General features: G+C 47.4%; 2 protein-coding genes across 2 annotated transcripts; both read left to right on the forward strand.

The window, feature by feature from the left end:
• Positions 1-608: 608 nt before the first annotated feature.
• LOC148216020 (olfactory receptor 52N4-like) lies at positions 609-1418 on the forward strand. Its single transcript, XM_088140872.1, has one exon. The coding sequence runs from the start codon at positions 609-611 to the stop codon at positions 1416-1418; it is 810 nt and encodes a 269-aa protein (XP_087996998.1).
• A 5621-nt stretch (positions 1419-7039) lies between these two features.
• Positions 7040-8321, forward strand: LOC148216021 (olfactory receptor 52K1-like). Its single transcript, XM_088140873.1, has one exon. The coding sequence runs from the start codon at positions 7040-7042 to the stop codon at positions 8027-8029; it is 990 nt and encodes a 329-aa protein (XP_087996999.1). The 3' UTR covers positions 8030-8321.
• Positions 8322-14264: the final 5943 nt, after the last annotated feature.

A 14264-nucleotide genomic window follows, 5' to 3' on the forward strand; every position in this document is an offset into this window, starting at 1 on the left:
ACCTCCCCTTAAGCTCTCCGAGCACAGATGTTAGATTATGCCAGGCCTGCATGCACGGGATTTTGGAGGAGGGGGTGGAAGCCTCCTTCGTTTTACACAGTGTATATCCATATACACGTCTCATACCCTTACTGAGAATCATCGGACGTGGACCTCTCTCTGTGTCTCTGTGCTCTGAAAGCTTTGGAAGTTGGACTGTGCAGACCCTTCGGATCGCCCCCATAGACCCTTTCCTGCAGACTACCAAATGCCAGGAGCTGGATGGCTCCCAGAACTACCGCACTGTCCACAGTCACCCAACTGGAAAGGTCTGTGAGTTTATTCTCAGTGGAAGGTTTGAACCCCATAGAATAACGTCAGGCTGCCCACATCGGATGACTCCCAATAAAGACGAGACTGGTAACACGGTGCCTCATGGTGGTCAGTGAAGCACACATCTTGCAGTAATTAATATGTTTGTGAAAGTGATAAAAATAGTTTAGAAGGGATCTTATTCCATTCAGGTGTTTGGAATGAAGCCTGACATTGGTTTGGCGGATTTCTTCCTGTGTTTCTGTTCCCAGACTCTTTACATTCTAGGGTGGCTCCCGTACCTTTCTCTTCCCATGATGGGCATCATGAATGAAACTGACTACGGCCTCGTGCAGTTTCTCTTGAAAGGGGTCCCAGGCCTGGAGCGCGCTCATCTCTGGATCTCCTTCCCATTTTTCTCTATGTACCTCATTGGCATGGTGGGGAACTGTGGACTTCTCTACATCATCTGGGCTGAGGAGGTCCTTCACAGGCCCATGTACTACTTCCTCTGCATGTTGTCTGTCACGGACATAATCATGGGCACCTCTACGATGCCAAAAGCATTCTGCATTTTTTGGCTAAACCTGGAGGAGATCAGCTTCAGCTCCTGCCTGGTCCAGATGTACGTGGTCCACACCTTCACCGGGATGGAATCCGGAGTCCTCATGCTCATGGCCTTGGACCGCTTTGTCGCTATCTGTTATCCACTGAGATACGCTACGATCTTAACCAACCCCATCATCCTCAAGGTGGGGCTCTTTACCTTCCTCAGAGGAGCGGTTCTCATCCTCCCCTTTCCTTTCCTAGTCAGGAACATGAAATATTGGGGCAGCAGAGCCATTGCTCACACCTACTGCGACCACATGGCAGTGGTAAAGCTGGCCTGCAGCAATATCCGTGTGGATGCCATCTATGGCCTGACAGTCGCCCTGCTGATTGGGGGCTTTGATATCCTCTGCATTACCACGTCTTACGCCATGATCTTGAAGGCGGTGGTGGGCCTTTCCTCTCCGGAACAACGGAGCAAGGCGTTTGGCACCTGCAGTGCTCACATCTGTGCCATTGTTACCTCGTATACACCAGTTCTAAAAGCTTTATTAAATGTTAGTTCAATAAGCAAGTAAAATTCAACCAATAGCATACAAGGTACTGACTTAGATTCACATTGCAATGAGGACCAGCATGAGCAAGCGGTCAGGTAAGACAGCTTGGCCGAGTGGCCCCAACCCCCTTTTTGCAATCCTTTTTATCCTCAAAAACCGCAGACCACAGACATGACTCCCAGGATTTGCAACTGAATCATAACGTCCTTGGTGCTAATTTTACCATACTTCCCTATTCCATTGTTCCTGTCACACTCCTTCTATCAGCACTTTACTTTGTCCATCTATTTTCCGGCTTCCTGTCCATGACTGAAAACTTTAGTCCACATAGCAGTTTTATTTATTGCTCTATAAGCTTGTTTTATTTGTATGTTACAAATATAACAAGCTTATATGTTTGCTATATAAACAGCAGAGATAAACAACATCTACACACTATTCAAAAGAGACAACAGAAAGGAAAACAAAGGACCAGAACATCTCCTCTCCAGCAGTCATCACCCAGATAAGCAGAGATTAACTCCAAGGTTATCACCAGACAAACAATCAAGCAGAAAACTATACCCTAATCAAGGAACTACCAGAGGAAAAGCAAAACAAAACGAAACCCCCAGCCCCACATGCCCTCTATGTAAACAGAGAGCAAACCCCATCCCACTCTAGCACTGAAGATGTTACCCAGGCGGGTAACGAAACGTTTGCAAGAAAACAGCTAAGCTCAGAGAACTCCACGGACTCCATTTGTCTTCCTCACCTGAGAAGCCACATTTTTAAAAGCTTCCTGAATACTGGAGTGAGACCTGCTGTAGGTCCTGGATTCCCCTGAGAGCTCCAGGCGAGCAAATGGGGTTCCCCTCTGGCGGGAGACGGTGTCTCCGCCCTATGCTGGAGTCTGATTGAGTCCCGTGGAGAAAAAGGGAGCTGCCTCCTCCTGTATAAACCGGGCGTGTCTCGGCAGCCGTCTCCAGCTCTTGAGCGGGCATCAGCGCCGGTGTCCTGCGGCCGAGCCCTCTTCTGCCTCAGCCGTGAGCCTGCGAGTGGCGCAGTCCTTCCAGTTTCAGTGTGGGTCCAGTTAAGGAAAGCAGTTGAGCCTGCTCTGCAGGTAGGTGACCTGGGAGGGCTGCATTTTGTAAATATATTTCATGCTTTGGGGGTGGCGGCGGGGGGAGTTTGAGACTTCTGGCACAGTAGAAGAGACAGTTGTTCATAGAATGACAGAGTTGGAAGGGACCTTGGAGGTCTTCTAGTCCAACCCTTTGGCTTGTCCCATTCCTATCCTGGTTTGACACTGGAGGAGGAGAGCCGGGTGAGTCTAGGGTGGCCAAAAATGGGGAGTCTGGGAGCCCCCTTTCCAACCCACCCGTTTCATTCCAAGAGCAAATCTTTTGTGATCTGCCACTCAGTTCATCATGCACCTACCTATGCACCAGAAGAAGAAGGCAACGGCACTTCTGAAGAACCATGCCAAGAAAACTGGGGGGACTTGTCTGGGCACCCACTAGGAGTCAAAACTGACTCGAAGGCACACACGCATGCACCCACACACACACAGCCACTTCTGAGAAGGATGGTTATTTTGATTGGTGAACCCCATCATATAATTCAGAGGCATGTGACTTTCAGAATGCAGCTGAGTTTCAGTCTGTGTCTTGGTCTGAATATGGAACATTTAAGTGTGAATTTAAACGCTAAAAGTATCTCTCTCTCCCTCTCCTTCATATGGAAGGCATCTTATGCAGAGTTGCATTTTCTTGGCTCCATGGAAAACGGCAGTAATTTCAAGTGACACACTAAATGATCTCTCTGTGTATATCAAGAGGGTTTGCAGAAGGTGTTCAAGGGGTGCTCCAGATGTTTTGGGACTGCACCCAAGGCGCCTATAACTACTGGGGCTATCTTTGCCTTCTTTTGCCACAGTCGTTCTACTTCCACTTGCAGGTCTTTGTATCTTGTGATTTTCTCCAGTTCGTTCTCTTCTCTTCTGCCGTCTCCAGGTACTGCAGTGTCCACTATCGGGACTTTTGTGTCTTTCTCATCCACAATTGTTAAGTCTGGGGCGTTGTGTGGAGGTGCTTGTCTGTCTGACTTCCAGAGTCCCAGAGCGCTTGAGCTTCTTCCTTCTCTATGACTTGGTCTGTGTTGTGGTCCCACCAGTTCCTGCTTGCAGATACGCCAGCGCACCACTGTTGCTACTTTGTCAAGCCGTTGCTTGTAGTCAGTCTGTGCGATCCTCTGCAGCAGCGACCAGGTGGCCCACTGTTTCCTCAGCTTCTCTGCAGAGGTGGCATTCGCTGCCTGTTGCTGCCTTCTCAATTCTGGCTTTGAATGCATCTGTCCTTAAGGCTTGGTCTTGTGCAGCCAGAATGAGACCCTCGGCCTCTTTCTTCAACTCTCCTGCTCTTAGCCATCGCCAGGTCTTGTTGTGATCTGCTTTGCCTGCTAGTTTTTTTTCCTGTGTACTGGCCATGTAATCCTTTGCCTTGCCATGTCTCTTCTATGCTTCATTTGGTCTTTCTCATAGGCCAGTTTGGTCTCTTTGGTATCCAGTAAGCCTTCGTGGTGTACTAGCTTCAGTGCATCTTTTTCACTGTCCTTCAGATATTCTTCCAATGCCCTTGTTTCTTCTTCAACTGCCTGGTGTACTTGCAAGGTTCCATGCCCACCTATGCTCCTTGGTAAGTAGAGCCTGTCAACGTCGCTGTGTGGATGAAGGCCATGATTCGTTGTCATTCTTTTTTTGGTCTTCCTACCCAGGGCTTCTAGTTCTGCTTGAGTCCAGTCCACTATTCCAGCTGCGTATCTAATGCCTGGAATTGCCCAGGTGTTAATGGCCTTGATGGTATTTCCTCCACTGACTTTCGACTTTAAGATCTTCTTCACTCTCATGATATATTCACTACTAACCTTCTTCTTGACTTCAGTGTGCTTGATGTTGTCAGCCTGAAGGATGCCCAGGTGTTTGTAGTGATCTTCCTCATCCAGATTCTTGATGTTATTTCCATGGGGCATCTTGAGTCCTTCAGTTTTCACTATTTTCCCCCTGTTGATGGTAAGGGTGGCACATTTGTCCAGTCCAAACTCCATGCAATATCTTGGCTGTATATCTGGACAGTGTTGAGCAGCAATTCCATTTCAGATGGTGTTTCTTCATACAGCTTCAGATGGTCCATGTAAAGGAGGTGGGATAACCTGACAGATGTCTTTGATGTTTGACAGCCATGGCCAGACTTGTTCAGTATTTTTGACAGAGGAACCATTGCAATGGCAAACAGTAGTGGTGATAGTGAGTCTCCTTGAAAGATTCCTCTCTTGATATTAACTTCTCCCAGTCTATCACCATTGACCAGCAACTGGGTCTTCTATTGTGCCACTGATCTTTGCACAAAGCTTCTGATGTTTCTACTGACTCCTGCTATTTCTAGGCACTTGATTACCCAGTCATGTGGCAGGGAGTCGAATGCCTTCTTGTAATCAGTCCAAGCTACATTCAAGTTGGTCTTCCTTCTCTTACAGTTTTCCAAAATCCTCTTGTCAGTTAGGAGCTGATCTTTTGTCCCTCTGCTCTTTGGGCGGTTTCCTTTCTGCTCCGATGGAAAGAGCTTGTTTTCAACTAGGTGCTGTTGGACTGCATCAGCTACCACACCAGTTGGCAATTTGAAAGTTGTTGGTAAGCAGGTAATTGGCCTGTAGTTGCCTGGTGCTGCCCCTTTTGCTGGATCTTTCATTATCAGATAGGCTTTGCCAGGTGTTAACCAATCTTCGGTTTCACCTCCTTGCAGTGTCTTGTTAAACTGCTTGGCAATGAGTGGGTGCAGAGCAGTCAGATGTTTCAACCAAAAACCATGCAGTTCATCTTCACCTGGTGCTGCCCAGTTCTTGATCTTCCTTGCCCTTTTCTCCACCATTTCTGCTGTTATTACAAGTCCGTTCATTTCAGCTTCTTTTTTATTCTTATCTACCCCCTTTTATCCAAGCTGCATTCTTGTTGAATTTCTTTGGGTTGTCCCATAGATGTGCCCAGAACTGCACTGTTTCTTCTTTGTCAATTGAAGCTTCTTATCTGCTGATCTTTTTGGCTGTGGCTGTTATTTGCTGCTTTATTATTTCCAGTGCTTCCTTGATGTTCCTTGTTTCTTGATCAGGTAGTCTTTGCTCTTCTTGTTCTTCAGCTTCTTTTCGTTCATCTATTCTAGCCTGTTTGCATCTGATCTTAGCATGCTGATCTTATTTTCCAACCTGATCTTCCGTTTTGGTGGTGCACTGTTTGGCTTTTTCCTTGTTTGTTGATTCTGCATCCAAGGCATTCAGTTATAACTGCAGCCATGCTGTATAGTGGTTGGTTGGTTTCTTGCTTATATTTGACATTACAGTACTGGCATCGTTTAATACTTGCGCGAGCTGTTTTTTGTGGCAACCTTCGATGCAGGCAACCTTATTCTGTTCTTTTTGTGCTGTTCTAGATGCTCAGTTATTCTTTGTTTCAATTCCTCTTGTTTTTTACTTAGAGGGCTTTGTTTTTTCTGAGGAGAAGGCTCTACAGTCTGAGCTCCTTCTGGCAAGGCTTCAATTTCTTTGCCCTGGGTAGACCTTTGCAGTTCTTCCAATTCTACTTCAGTGAATACTTTATTTCGTGTTATAAATCATCATTGATCTGCTAGCCTCTGTTCTGTTATTTCTGATTCTGGATGTTGTTCTTTCCAGAAGTGGTGCATTCTCTTCAGATATTCTGCTCTCTTCGGACTTGATTTGTAATAGCAGATCATTATTTCTTTGTTTTCAGTCTTTGTATATTTACAATGGGTGGACATCTTTTCTTCCAGTAGTCCTGCAGCTGCAGACCTTCAGGAACTAGGATACCTAGCGCGATCCTTGCTGATCTGTTATGTGTTTCTGTAAATTATGTCTCACCATATTGTTTATGGGAGAGACACTTTTTGGCTGACAAGACTTCTCCAGAATGGTTGAACTTCTGGCATCACTCTCATCCTCCTCAGAGCATGCAAGCCCCACAACCATGTCAAGGCAGTGCCTCACTGGGGTATTATTATTGTTATAGTTGGCTGCACAGTTTTTATTATAATTATTTAAGGAATTTGTTTCAGGAAGTAAGTATCCTGATGGAACAAGGATTGCAAAATTGGAAAACTGATGGTCTGAGAGTGTTTGAAGAAGTTAGGCAAGGTAGTTATTTATTGATGATTTCTTCAAACATGCAATGTGACTTACTGGCCAAATAGCCAGAAAAGAAAAGAAAAAAAGGTCCAGGTCCAAAGAAGGTGGCAGTGTTCTTTTGTTTAAGAATTCATGATTTTTGCTTGTTTGTTTCCAAGAGTCCTGGAGTTTTGTGGAAAGTACTTTGCTGCCTGCCTGGGTGACAGAACGGGGTGCTTGAAATCCTAAATTCTTACCTCTAATTTCTGCTTGGTGCTAGAGAAACTAGTTCATGAAGGATACTAATTAGTCAGAGATAGAAGATGGGTTAAGATGAATGTTGGGCTAACGTTCTGTTTTGCTGACAGCATTTCTGCTTCTGATGCCAGAAGGGAAGGTGACCTCCCAAGCCCCAAACCTCACTGAGAGCTCGTCCCCCCATCGGGTGTGTGCTGTCTGTGCGAGAAAAGCCCACTGAAGAACATCTTGAAATGAAACAACTTTTCAGTGGATCTTATAATGGATCAGTGTGCAATCACACAGCCTTGGAGCCCGTGGTTTTCTTCCTGACTGGAATACCTGGCCTGGAACATGTTCAGCACTGGATCTCCATCCCTTTCTGCTCTATGTTTGTCATCTCCCTGCTGGGTAACTGCAGCCTTCTCTATGTGATCAAGACAGACATGAGTCTCCATCAGCCCATGTTCTTCTTCCTCTCCATGCTGGCCTCCATTGATGTGGTCTTGTCCCTCACCACCATGCCGAAAACCCTGGGCATCTTCTGGTTCAACGCTGGAGAGATTGGGTTGGTTGGTTGCCTGGTACAGATGTTCTTCCTCCACACATTTTCCATCATGGAGTCTGCAGTGCTCTTGGCCATGTCTTTTGACCGCTATGTGGCAATTTGCCACCCTCTGAGGTACCACAGCATCCTGACCCATTCGCTGGTAGCCAAAGCTGGGCTGGTGGCTTTGATGAGAGCAGTTGCTCTGGTGCTCCCCTTGCCCCTCCTGCTGCAGAGACTGTCCTATTGCCACTCACTGACCGTTGCCCACTGCTACTGCGAGCACATGGCAGTGGTGAGGCTGGCCTGTTCCAACACCCGGTTCAATAATATCTACGGGATCTTTGTAGCTCTCCTGATTGTGGGCCTTGACTTGGGCTTTATTGTGCTATCCTATGCCAAGATTGTCAGAACTGTCTTGAGCCTGGCTACGAAGGAGGAACAGCACAAAGCCTTTGGCACCTGCCTCTCTCATGTATGCGCCATCTTGGTTACCTACACTCCTGTGGTTCTCTCATCAGTCATACACAGGTTTGGCCACGACGTTCCTGCCTACATACACATTCTGCTGGCCAATTTCTACCTGCTGTTCCCTCCAACGATGAACCCCATTATTTATGGGGTGCAAACAAAGCAGATTCGGGAGAGAGCTCTCCACCTCTTCCACCAGCAACTCTTACGAAAGGCAACCTTGTAAAGGAAGTTCACGTTCATAAGGTTGAGATTCATGTCTATGTGCAACAGACAAAACTGGATATTTCTTAGTCCACATCTTCAGGTTCATAAGGAAGAGCATTTGGCAGGCAGCCTCCATCTCCTCTCCCTTGCAGGAGCGATGAGAACTACAGTCCTCACTCTCGCCGCCATTACAACTGGCCGAAGGGAAGGAATACGGTCTCCTCTACTGGGGCTTGTTTTGGTGCTTATTTATGGAGGTGCCGCGTCTCTTTCCCCTCTGATCCTGGCCCCAGGGCCAATGGGAGACCGGAGGAAAGAGAACGGGAGGGGGAAGGGTCTCCACACAGTCCCTCGGGCTGTTGCTTGCTGGGCCTGGGGTTACTCAAATGGCTGTCTGCGGCTTAAATGGCTCTTTGTCTGTCTATTTCTTGATAGAAATCTAGGTTTTACTTCAGGTACATCTAGGTCTGCTAGCGTTCACTGATGGCTGGGAAATCCCGCGCCCTGCACCCCAGGCAATTATGTCGGGAACCCTTTTTTCCTTTTTAATGGGATGAACTGCTACTTAACTGGGGGCTTTAAAGCTGTGACCCTGTATTCTCTGGGCATGGGAGGCATTTGATTTTTGTTAAACAGGGAGCAAACCCCACCCTCACTAGCACTCATGATGTTCCCTCGTTGGGTAATGACATGTCTGCAATGAAACAGCCAAGCTCAGAGAGCCCCAAGGACTCCACAGTTCCACCCTGAGCTACGGAGAGTCTCTTCTGTTGGAACTCTGAGCTTGGAAGGGGTTGCACTTCCCCACTCAAGGATGGTGTGCAGTTTGGGGGTCCTCCTGGACTCACAGCTCCTACTCCACCTCCATAGCAGGTGGCAGCTATGGCCGGGAAGGCTTTTGCCCATCTTCATCTAGTGCACCAACTGTACACTTTCCTAGATCGGAGGCCTTCAGACGGTCACTTATGCCCTGGTCACCTCACAGCTTGACTACTGCAATGCGCTCTACAAGGGGCTGCCCTTGAAGACCACTTGGAAGCTTCAGCTGGCCCAGAATGCCGTGGTGCAGGGAGTGATGGGCATGCCTCGGTATGCCCACGTAACACCTCTGCCTTTGCGAGTGCTCTGGTTGCCAGTTTGCTTCTGGGTGGGATGCAAGGTGCTGGTTGTCACCTATAAAGCCCTACATGGCATAGGGCCTGGGCACTTGAGGGACCGCCTCCGTCCCATAACCTCTGCCCGGCCGATTCAATCCCGCAGGGTTGGCGCACTCTGGGTTCCGTCAATTAAACAAGGCCACCTATCAGGAGCCCAGAACTGTGTCTTCTCTGTAGTGGCCCCTGCCCTCTGGAATGAGGTTCCCTCCAGGATCCAAATGGCCCCCACCCTGCTGGTGTTTCGAAGGGCCCTCAGAACCTGGCTCTTTGCCCAGGCCTTTGGTGGGGATGATGGAGCCTCCTGTTAGCTTCGGTTGTTCTCTTTTCTTTCCACCCAGTTTGTTATTTATGTATTTATTAATTCCCATTTATCCTGCCTCCTCTACCCTTTTTTTGGCTTCTTGTTGTTTTGTTTCATGTTTTAAATCATTTGTAAACTGCCCAGAGTCTCTAGCACTTAAATTTAATAAGTTACTATTATTGTGATTATTATTTTACAGAAGCTGAGATTTATGCAGCTCAAAGCTGTTTGTGACGGGGGTAAGCCATGCAAAATAAATGAAAAACCAATAACAGATAAATAACTCGAGATTCTTTCAGCGCTCTGCTTATGTTCAGCAGCACATCCCCTAACTAGGGCTCCTGCTGAGTTCAGATCTCCAACACCCTTGGAGTTATTTAGAAGTATTTATAAAGCGCTTTAACCAAAAAAAGGTCCATTCAATTAGATCCTGAACCATCAAATACGTCTATTAACCTTTAGCATGGAATGGGGGGCGCTTCCCTCCTGCCCCCGCCTTTTCCTTGGCAAAGCCTTTGGACTGGGCCCCCATGAGGAGCTGGTCCTTTATGTACCCCTCCCATTCAGGGGTAGGTGCCAACAAAACCTGGCGGGAGGACACTGCGCTGCCACCCGAACACTCCTAAAGATAGGCTCCGATTTCAAAAGGATCTTGGTAGGCTTGAATTTCGAACAAAATGTGGTTCAGGGATGAGAAATGCAAGTCTCTGCACCTAGGCGGGTGGCACCTGGCTTAACAGCCGTCCTTGCAGGAAGGACCTGGGAGTTTTGGTGGACCACAGAACAAGCATGAGCCAGCCGTGTGCCACGGCTGCCAAAAGAGCCAGTGCCGTTTTGGGCTGCATCCACAGAGGTAGCGCATCAAGACCTTCTTTTGAGGAAAATGCACCATGCTGTCTTTTATCATAGGTTTGCCATGAATGTTTTTGGCCACCCAAATACAAGAGGGAGGGAGGGAGGGAGGGAGGGAGGGAGGGAGGGAGAGAGAGAGATGGCTTTTATAACACTTCGTTATTTCAGAAGAGCAAAGATTTTCATCCGCTGTTTACCATAACCCCACAATCCCATTCCTGGCCAGCCACTGCCAGTTCGGACTCCATCACGTGTAGGTGGTCTCGGTCTTCTACAATATTTCCTGTCCAATTCCTTCCCTCTGAAATCTCCAGCCATGTACAAACAGGCCTTGTATCCGTCTGCCATCCTGAGGTTCTGTCTTCTTCTCACCCATGGCTTTCCTGCAGGTCAGCGATCGTGTGTTGTGCGTTTGCCTGTTCCAGGTAATGGGTTTGGAATACCTGGTGAGAAAACCGAAGGAGGCTACTTAAGGAACGATGGGCAATAAATCTGCTGGATTATGTAGGTCGGGATTCTGTCTTCCTCCTCCTGGGAAAATGCTTAGGCTTTGCTCAGTATCTCACATGGCCTTCCAGCAACTCTATAGTGGCATCAAAAATAAAAATTTCTCAATTGGAGTTAACATTTGGTGCAGAGACTGACATTTCAACAGTTCTGTTTCTTTAAACAAAATGCAGGGATATATGGCAAGGAGCATTCATAGAGTCGTCATACAGTGAGTGGTGTTCTCCTATTGTATTAGCTCCTAAACCTACTGGTGATATACGATTTTGTGCTGACGTGAGGCAGATCAATGAAATAGCCAAATCTGATAGCTACCCAGTGCCTCATACAGGTGATTTGGTTGATCATCTAGGTGGAGCTAAACACGTGTCAGTGTTAGTTCTCACAAAAGAGTCCTGGCAAATGCCTTTAGAGATAGAGTCAAGGGAGAAGACAGCTTTTGCAACATAAAGGGGTCATTTCAGATCACCCTAATGCCATTCGGTCTGCATGGAGCTTCTGCCACCTTCCAAACGTTAATGGACCAAATCTTACCTGGTTGAGGAAAGTGGTATGAGGCTTTCCTAGATGACATCATGGTCTATAGCCAAAGCTAGGAAGACCATTTAAAGCATTTGGGAAAAGTGGCAACCAGTCTTCAAAAGGCTGGTCTTACAGTCAGTCCAACAAAATGTCATATATAAAGGGCTATAAAGAACTTCAGGTATTCTGGCAGGGAATGGAGAGGTGAAATTAGATAGAAAGAAAATATTGGCTCTGAAGGAAGTCAAGTCTCCAGAAACAAGGAAGGAAGCTAAATCTTTCTTGGGACTGGTGGGATATACCCAACGACCAGCCTGGCTCATAGGCAGAGCTGAGAGACAAGGAGGAGGAGAGCCCGACCAGAGTCTGCCAACCCAACCAAGCCCGCTGCCTGCAGCTGCCCAGGGGCAGAGCTCCCCATGCCAGCTCCAGAAAGAGAGGATGGTGAGTGCTGTGGGGTGGGTGGGTGGGTGGGAGAGAAAAGCCCATTCGCAAGTCTACAGAGGAGTAGAAAGGATTTTTTTCACACGCAAGTGGACTGAGCTGAAGGAGCTGAAGTCCTGGGAGAAAGGGGAAGATTTAAAGAGCTAAGTAATAGTTAAGAGAGGAAAACATAGTGCTACAAACACAGAGATAGGAACATGGACACAGAACGTAGACATTTCTAGATTAAATAAGCCAGAAATAGTCGTAAACCTATATTTCAGGTCCCTCTGGTGTGTTCTGATGGAAAAGTAGCCCAGGCCAGATCTTCAGGGTTGCAGTATGAGCTGAGTCCCTAGTGGGGGCCTGGAGAAATATATGGAGTTTTGTGTACAACTGTCATACACACACACACACACACACACACACACACACACTGAGGTGAGGTGAGGTGAGGTGAGGTGAGGTGAGGTGAGGTGAGGTGAGGTGAGGTGAGGTGAGGTGACTGACATTGGGAAATCCTACCAGTGGCTGGAAAGGGCTGGATTAAAAGACAGCCCTGAGGCACTGATCATAGCAGCACAAGAACAGGCACCAAGCACCAGATCCATAGAAGCAGGGGTCTACCACACTAGACAGGAGCCAAGGTGCAGACTGTGCAGAGAGGCCTCAGAGACAGCCCAACACATAGTGGCAGGGTGAGATGCAGGCAGGAACAGCATATACTGAACAGCACAACCAAGTAGCTGGCATTGTGTACAGGAACATCTGCACAGTGTATGGGCTGTACCCCCCAAGTCCAGATGGGAGATTCCACAGAAGATCATGGAGAATAACAGGGCTAAGGTCCTGTGGGACTTCCAAATCCAGACAGACAGGCAGGTACTGCCCAATGAACCAGACATTGTGGTAGTAGACAAGGACCAGAAGACAGCAGTAGCGATAGATGTAGCAGTGTCAAGTGACCTCAACATCAGGAAGGAGTATGAGAAGCTGGAAAAGTACCAGGGCCTCTTCATCGGGCATTTAGGGGCACCTTCAGAAACATTCCTGCTCTTTAACTGTGCGGCTTGTACAAGCAAGCTCTTTGGTGCAGCCCTGGCCCTCTGAGGCTATTAACGCCTACCTGAATCCAGGGAGGGGTGACTGAATTTTTATAAGAAGGACCTTCACGCTCACCTTAAAAGAGCAAGTTTCCTCCTGAAAAAAGCCTTCCTGTAATCGTAACAATGGTAACAGCTCTTGGTCAACCTCCAATAGTCCCCATCTTTAGGAAGGCCTGGCCCTTTCTTGGCAGGTATGAAATGCATTTGATGCAATACTGTACTTAACACATGCTCAAAATGGACCAGTTAGATCTGGGCTAAAGGATCCAGATGACCATTAGAGTCTTCTGCATCTCTTTGCTGTCAGCGGTTGCCTGGATTTTGTAGCCCAAATATGCTATCCCTATTTAAAATCAGTCAACCTTTTCTTCCTCATGTGATGGTGACGTGAAACACCAGTGAAGACCAAACTCAGAATTCAGCTCATTCCCAGGCACTTGTCCACATGTGACGGTCTGGTGAACATTGGAGTGAACATAAACTCCATTATGGACAGTGCTTGCATTTGACACACAGCAGTTACTGGAACCCTTTCCTAATAGCTTCTTAGCTTTCCTGCAGTACATTTGCTTATCAGAAGTGGTTGGATTCTGTGGGCCTGCTTAAAGGTTTCCTATCCAGTCTGCTGGGCAGAAGCCTGATCATTATTGGGCTCCCGGGAATTCTTTACAGACGACATGGATGAAGAACATTGCCTTGAGCAGCTCCCAGGGCAATTTCCTCTGGTGTAAGCAGCCAGTGCCTCCCTAAGTCACATAAAAACACTTGCCTTGTGGATGTTGCAGGAGCTTTTCCTGGACCAGAGAGGACCATCTCTTCTTTGGGGTTTCCTTAGCTAAGGTCTAAGGAGTTCCCACGGCTCTAGCCTGACTCAGCCTCTTCCAAGAACTCTAACCAGAGGCTCTTTTCAATCAGTTGTAATTCCCTTATAAGTCCCTGTGCATCCATCTTAATACATGTTGTCTGGGCTGCTTGTCTTGGATATATGGGCAGGGTGAAGTGATACAGTGAGTTCTTTCTTTCTTTCTTTCTTTCTTTCTTTCTTTCTTTCTTTCTTTCTTTCTTTCTTTCTTTCTTTCTTTATTCTTTTTCTTCTCCCCCCCCCCGCCCAAGTTCCTTAAAGAATCATGATCCCTATGTGGCAGGGTGAGCTGATGGGATACTGAAAAAAAAAAGAGTGCAGATCAGAAAAGATGCGATAAAGGATCTTCTAGCTATCTGAATGCCTTCAAGTCCCCAGGCCCTGCGGACGACATTCCTTCCTGCAGGATACTGAAGGAACTGGCTGAAGAGCTGTTGGGAGCTTCCAGGAGTCCTGGAGAACTAAGGAGGTACTAGAGGGGGCCAAATGTCCCCCTCTTCCAGAAAGAGGAAAAGAGAGTGATC

The sequence above is a fragment of the Python bivittatus genome, unplaced genomic scaffold (assembly GCF_059951505.1).
Source record: "Python bivittatus isolate LINGU-HERP-01145 unplaced genomic scaffold, Pbiv_v1 ctg000340_np1212, whole genome shotgun sequence".
NCBI classification, from domain to species: Eukaryota; Metazoa; Chordata; class Lepidosauria; order Squamata; family Pythonidae; genus Python; species Python bivittatus.

Bases quoted from the DNA above. Each gene is read 5' to 3' on its own strand.
- LOC148216021 (XM_088140873.1), top strand. From the start codon at position 7,040: ATGAAACAACTTTTCAGTGGATCTTATAATGGATCAGTGTGCAATCAC.
- LOC148216020 (XM_088140872.1), top strand. From the start codon at position 609: ATGGGCATCATGAATGAAACTGACTACGGCCTCGTGCAGTTTCTCTTG.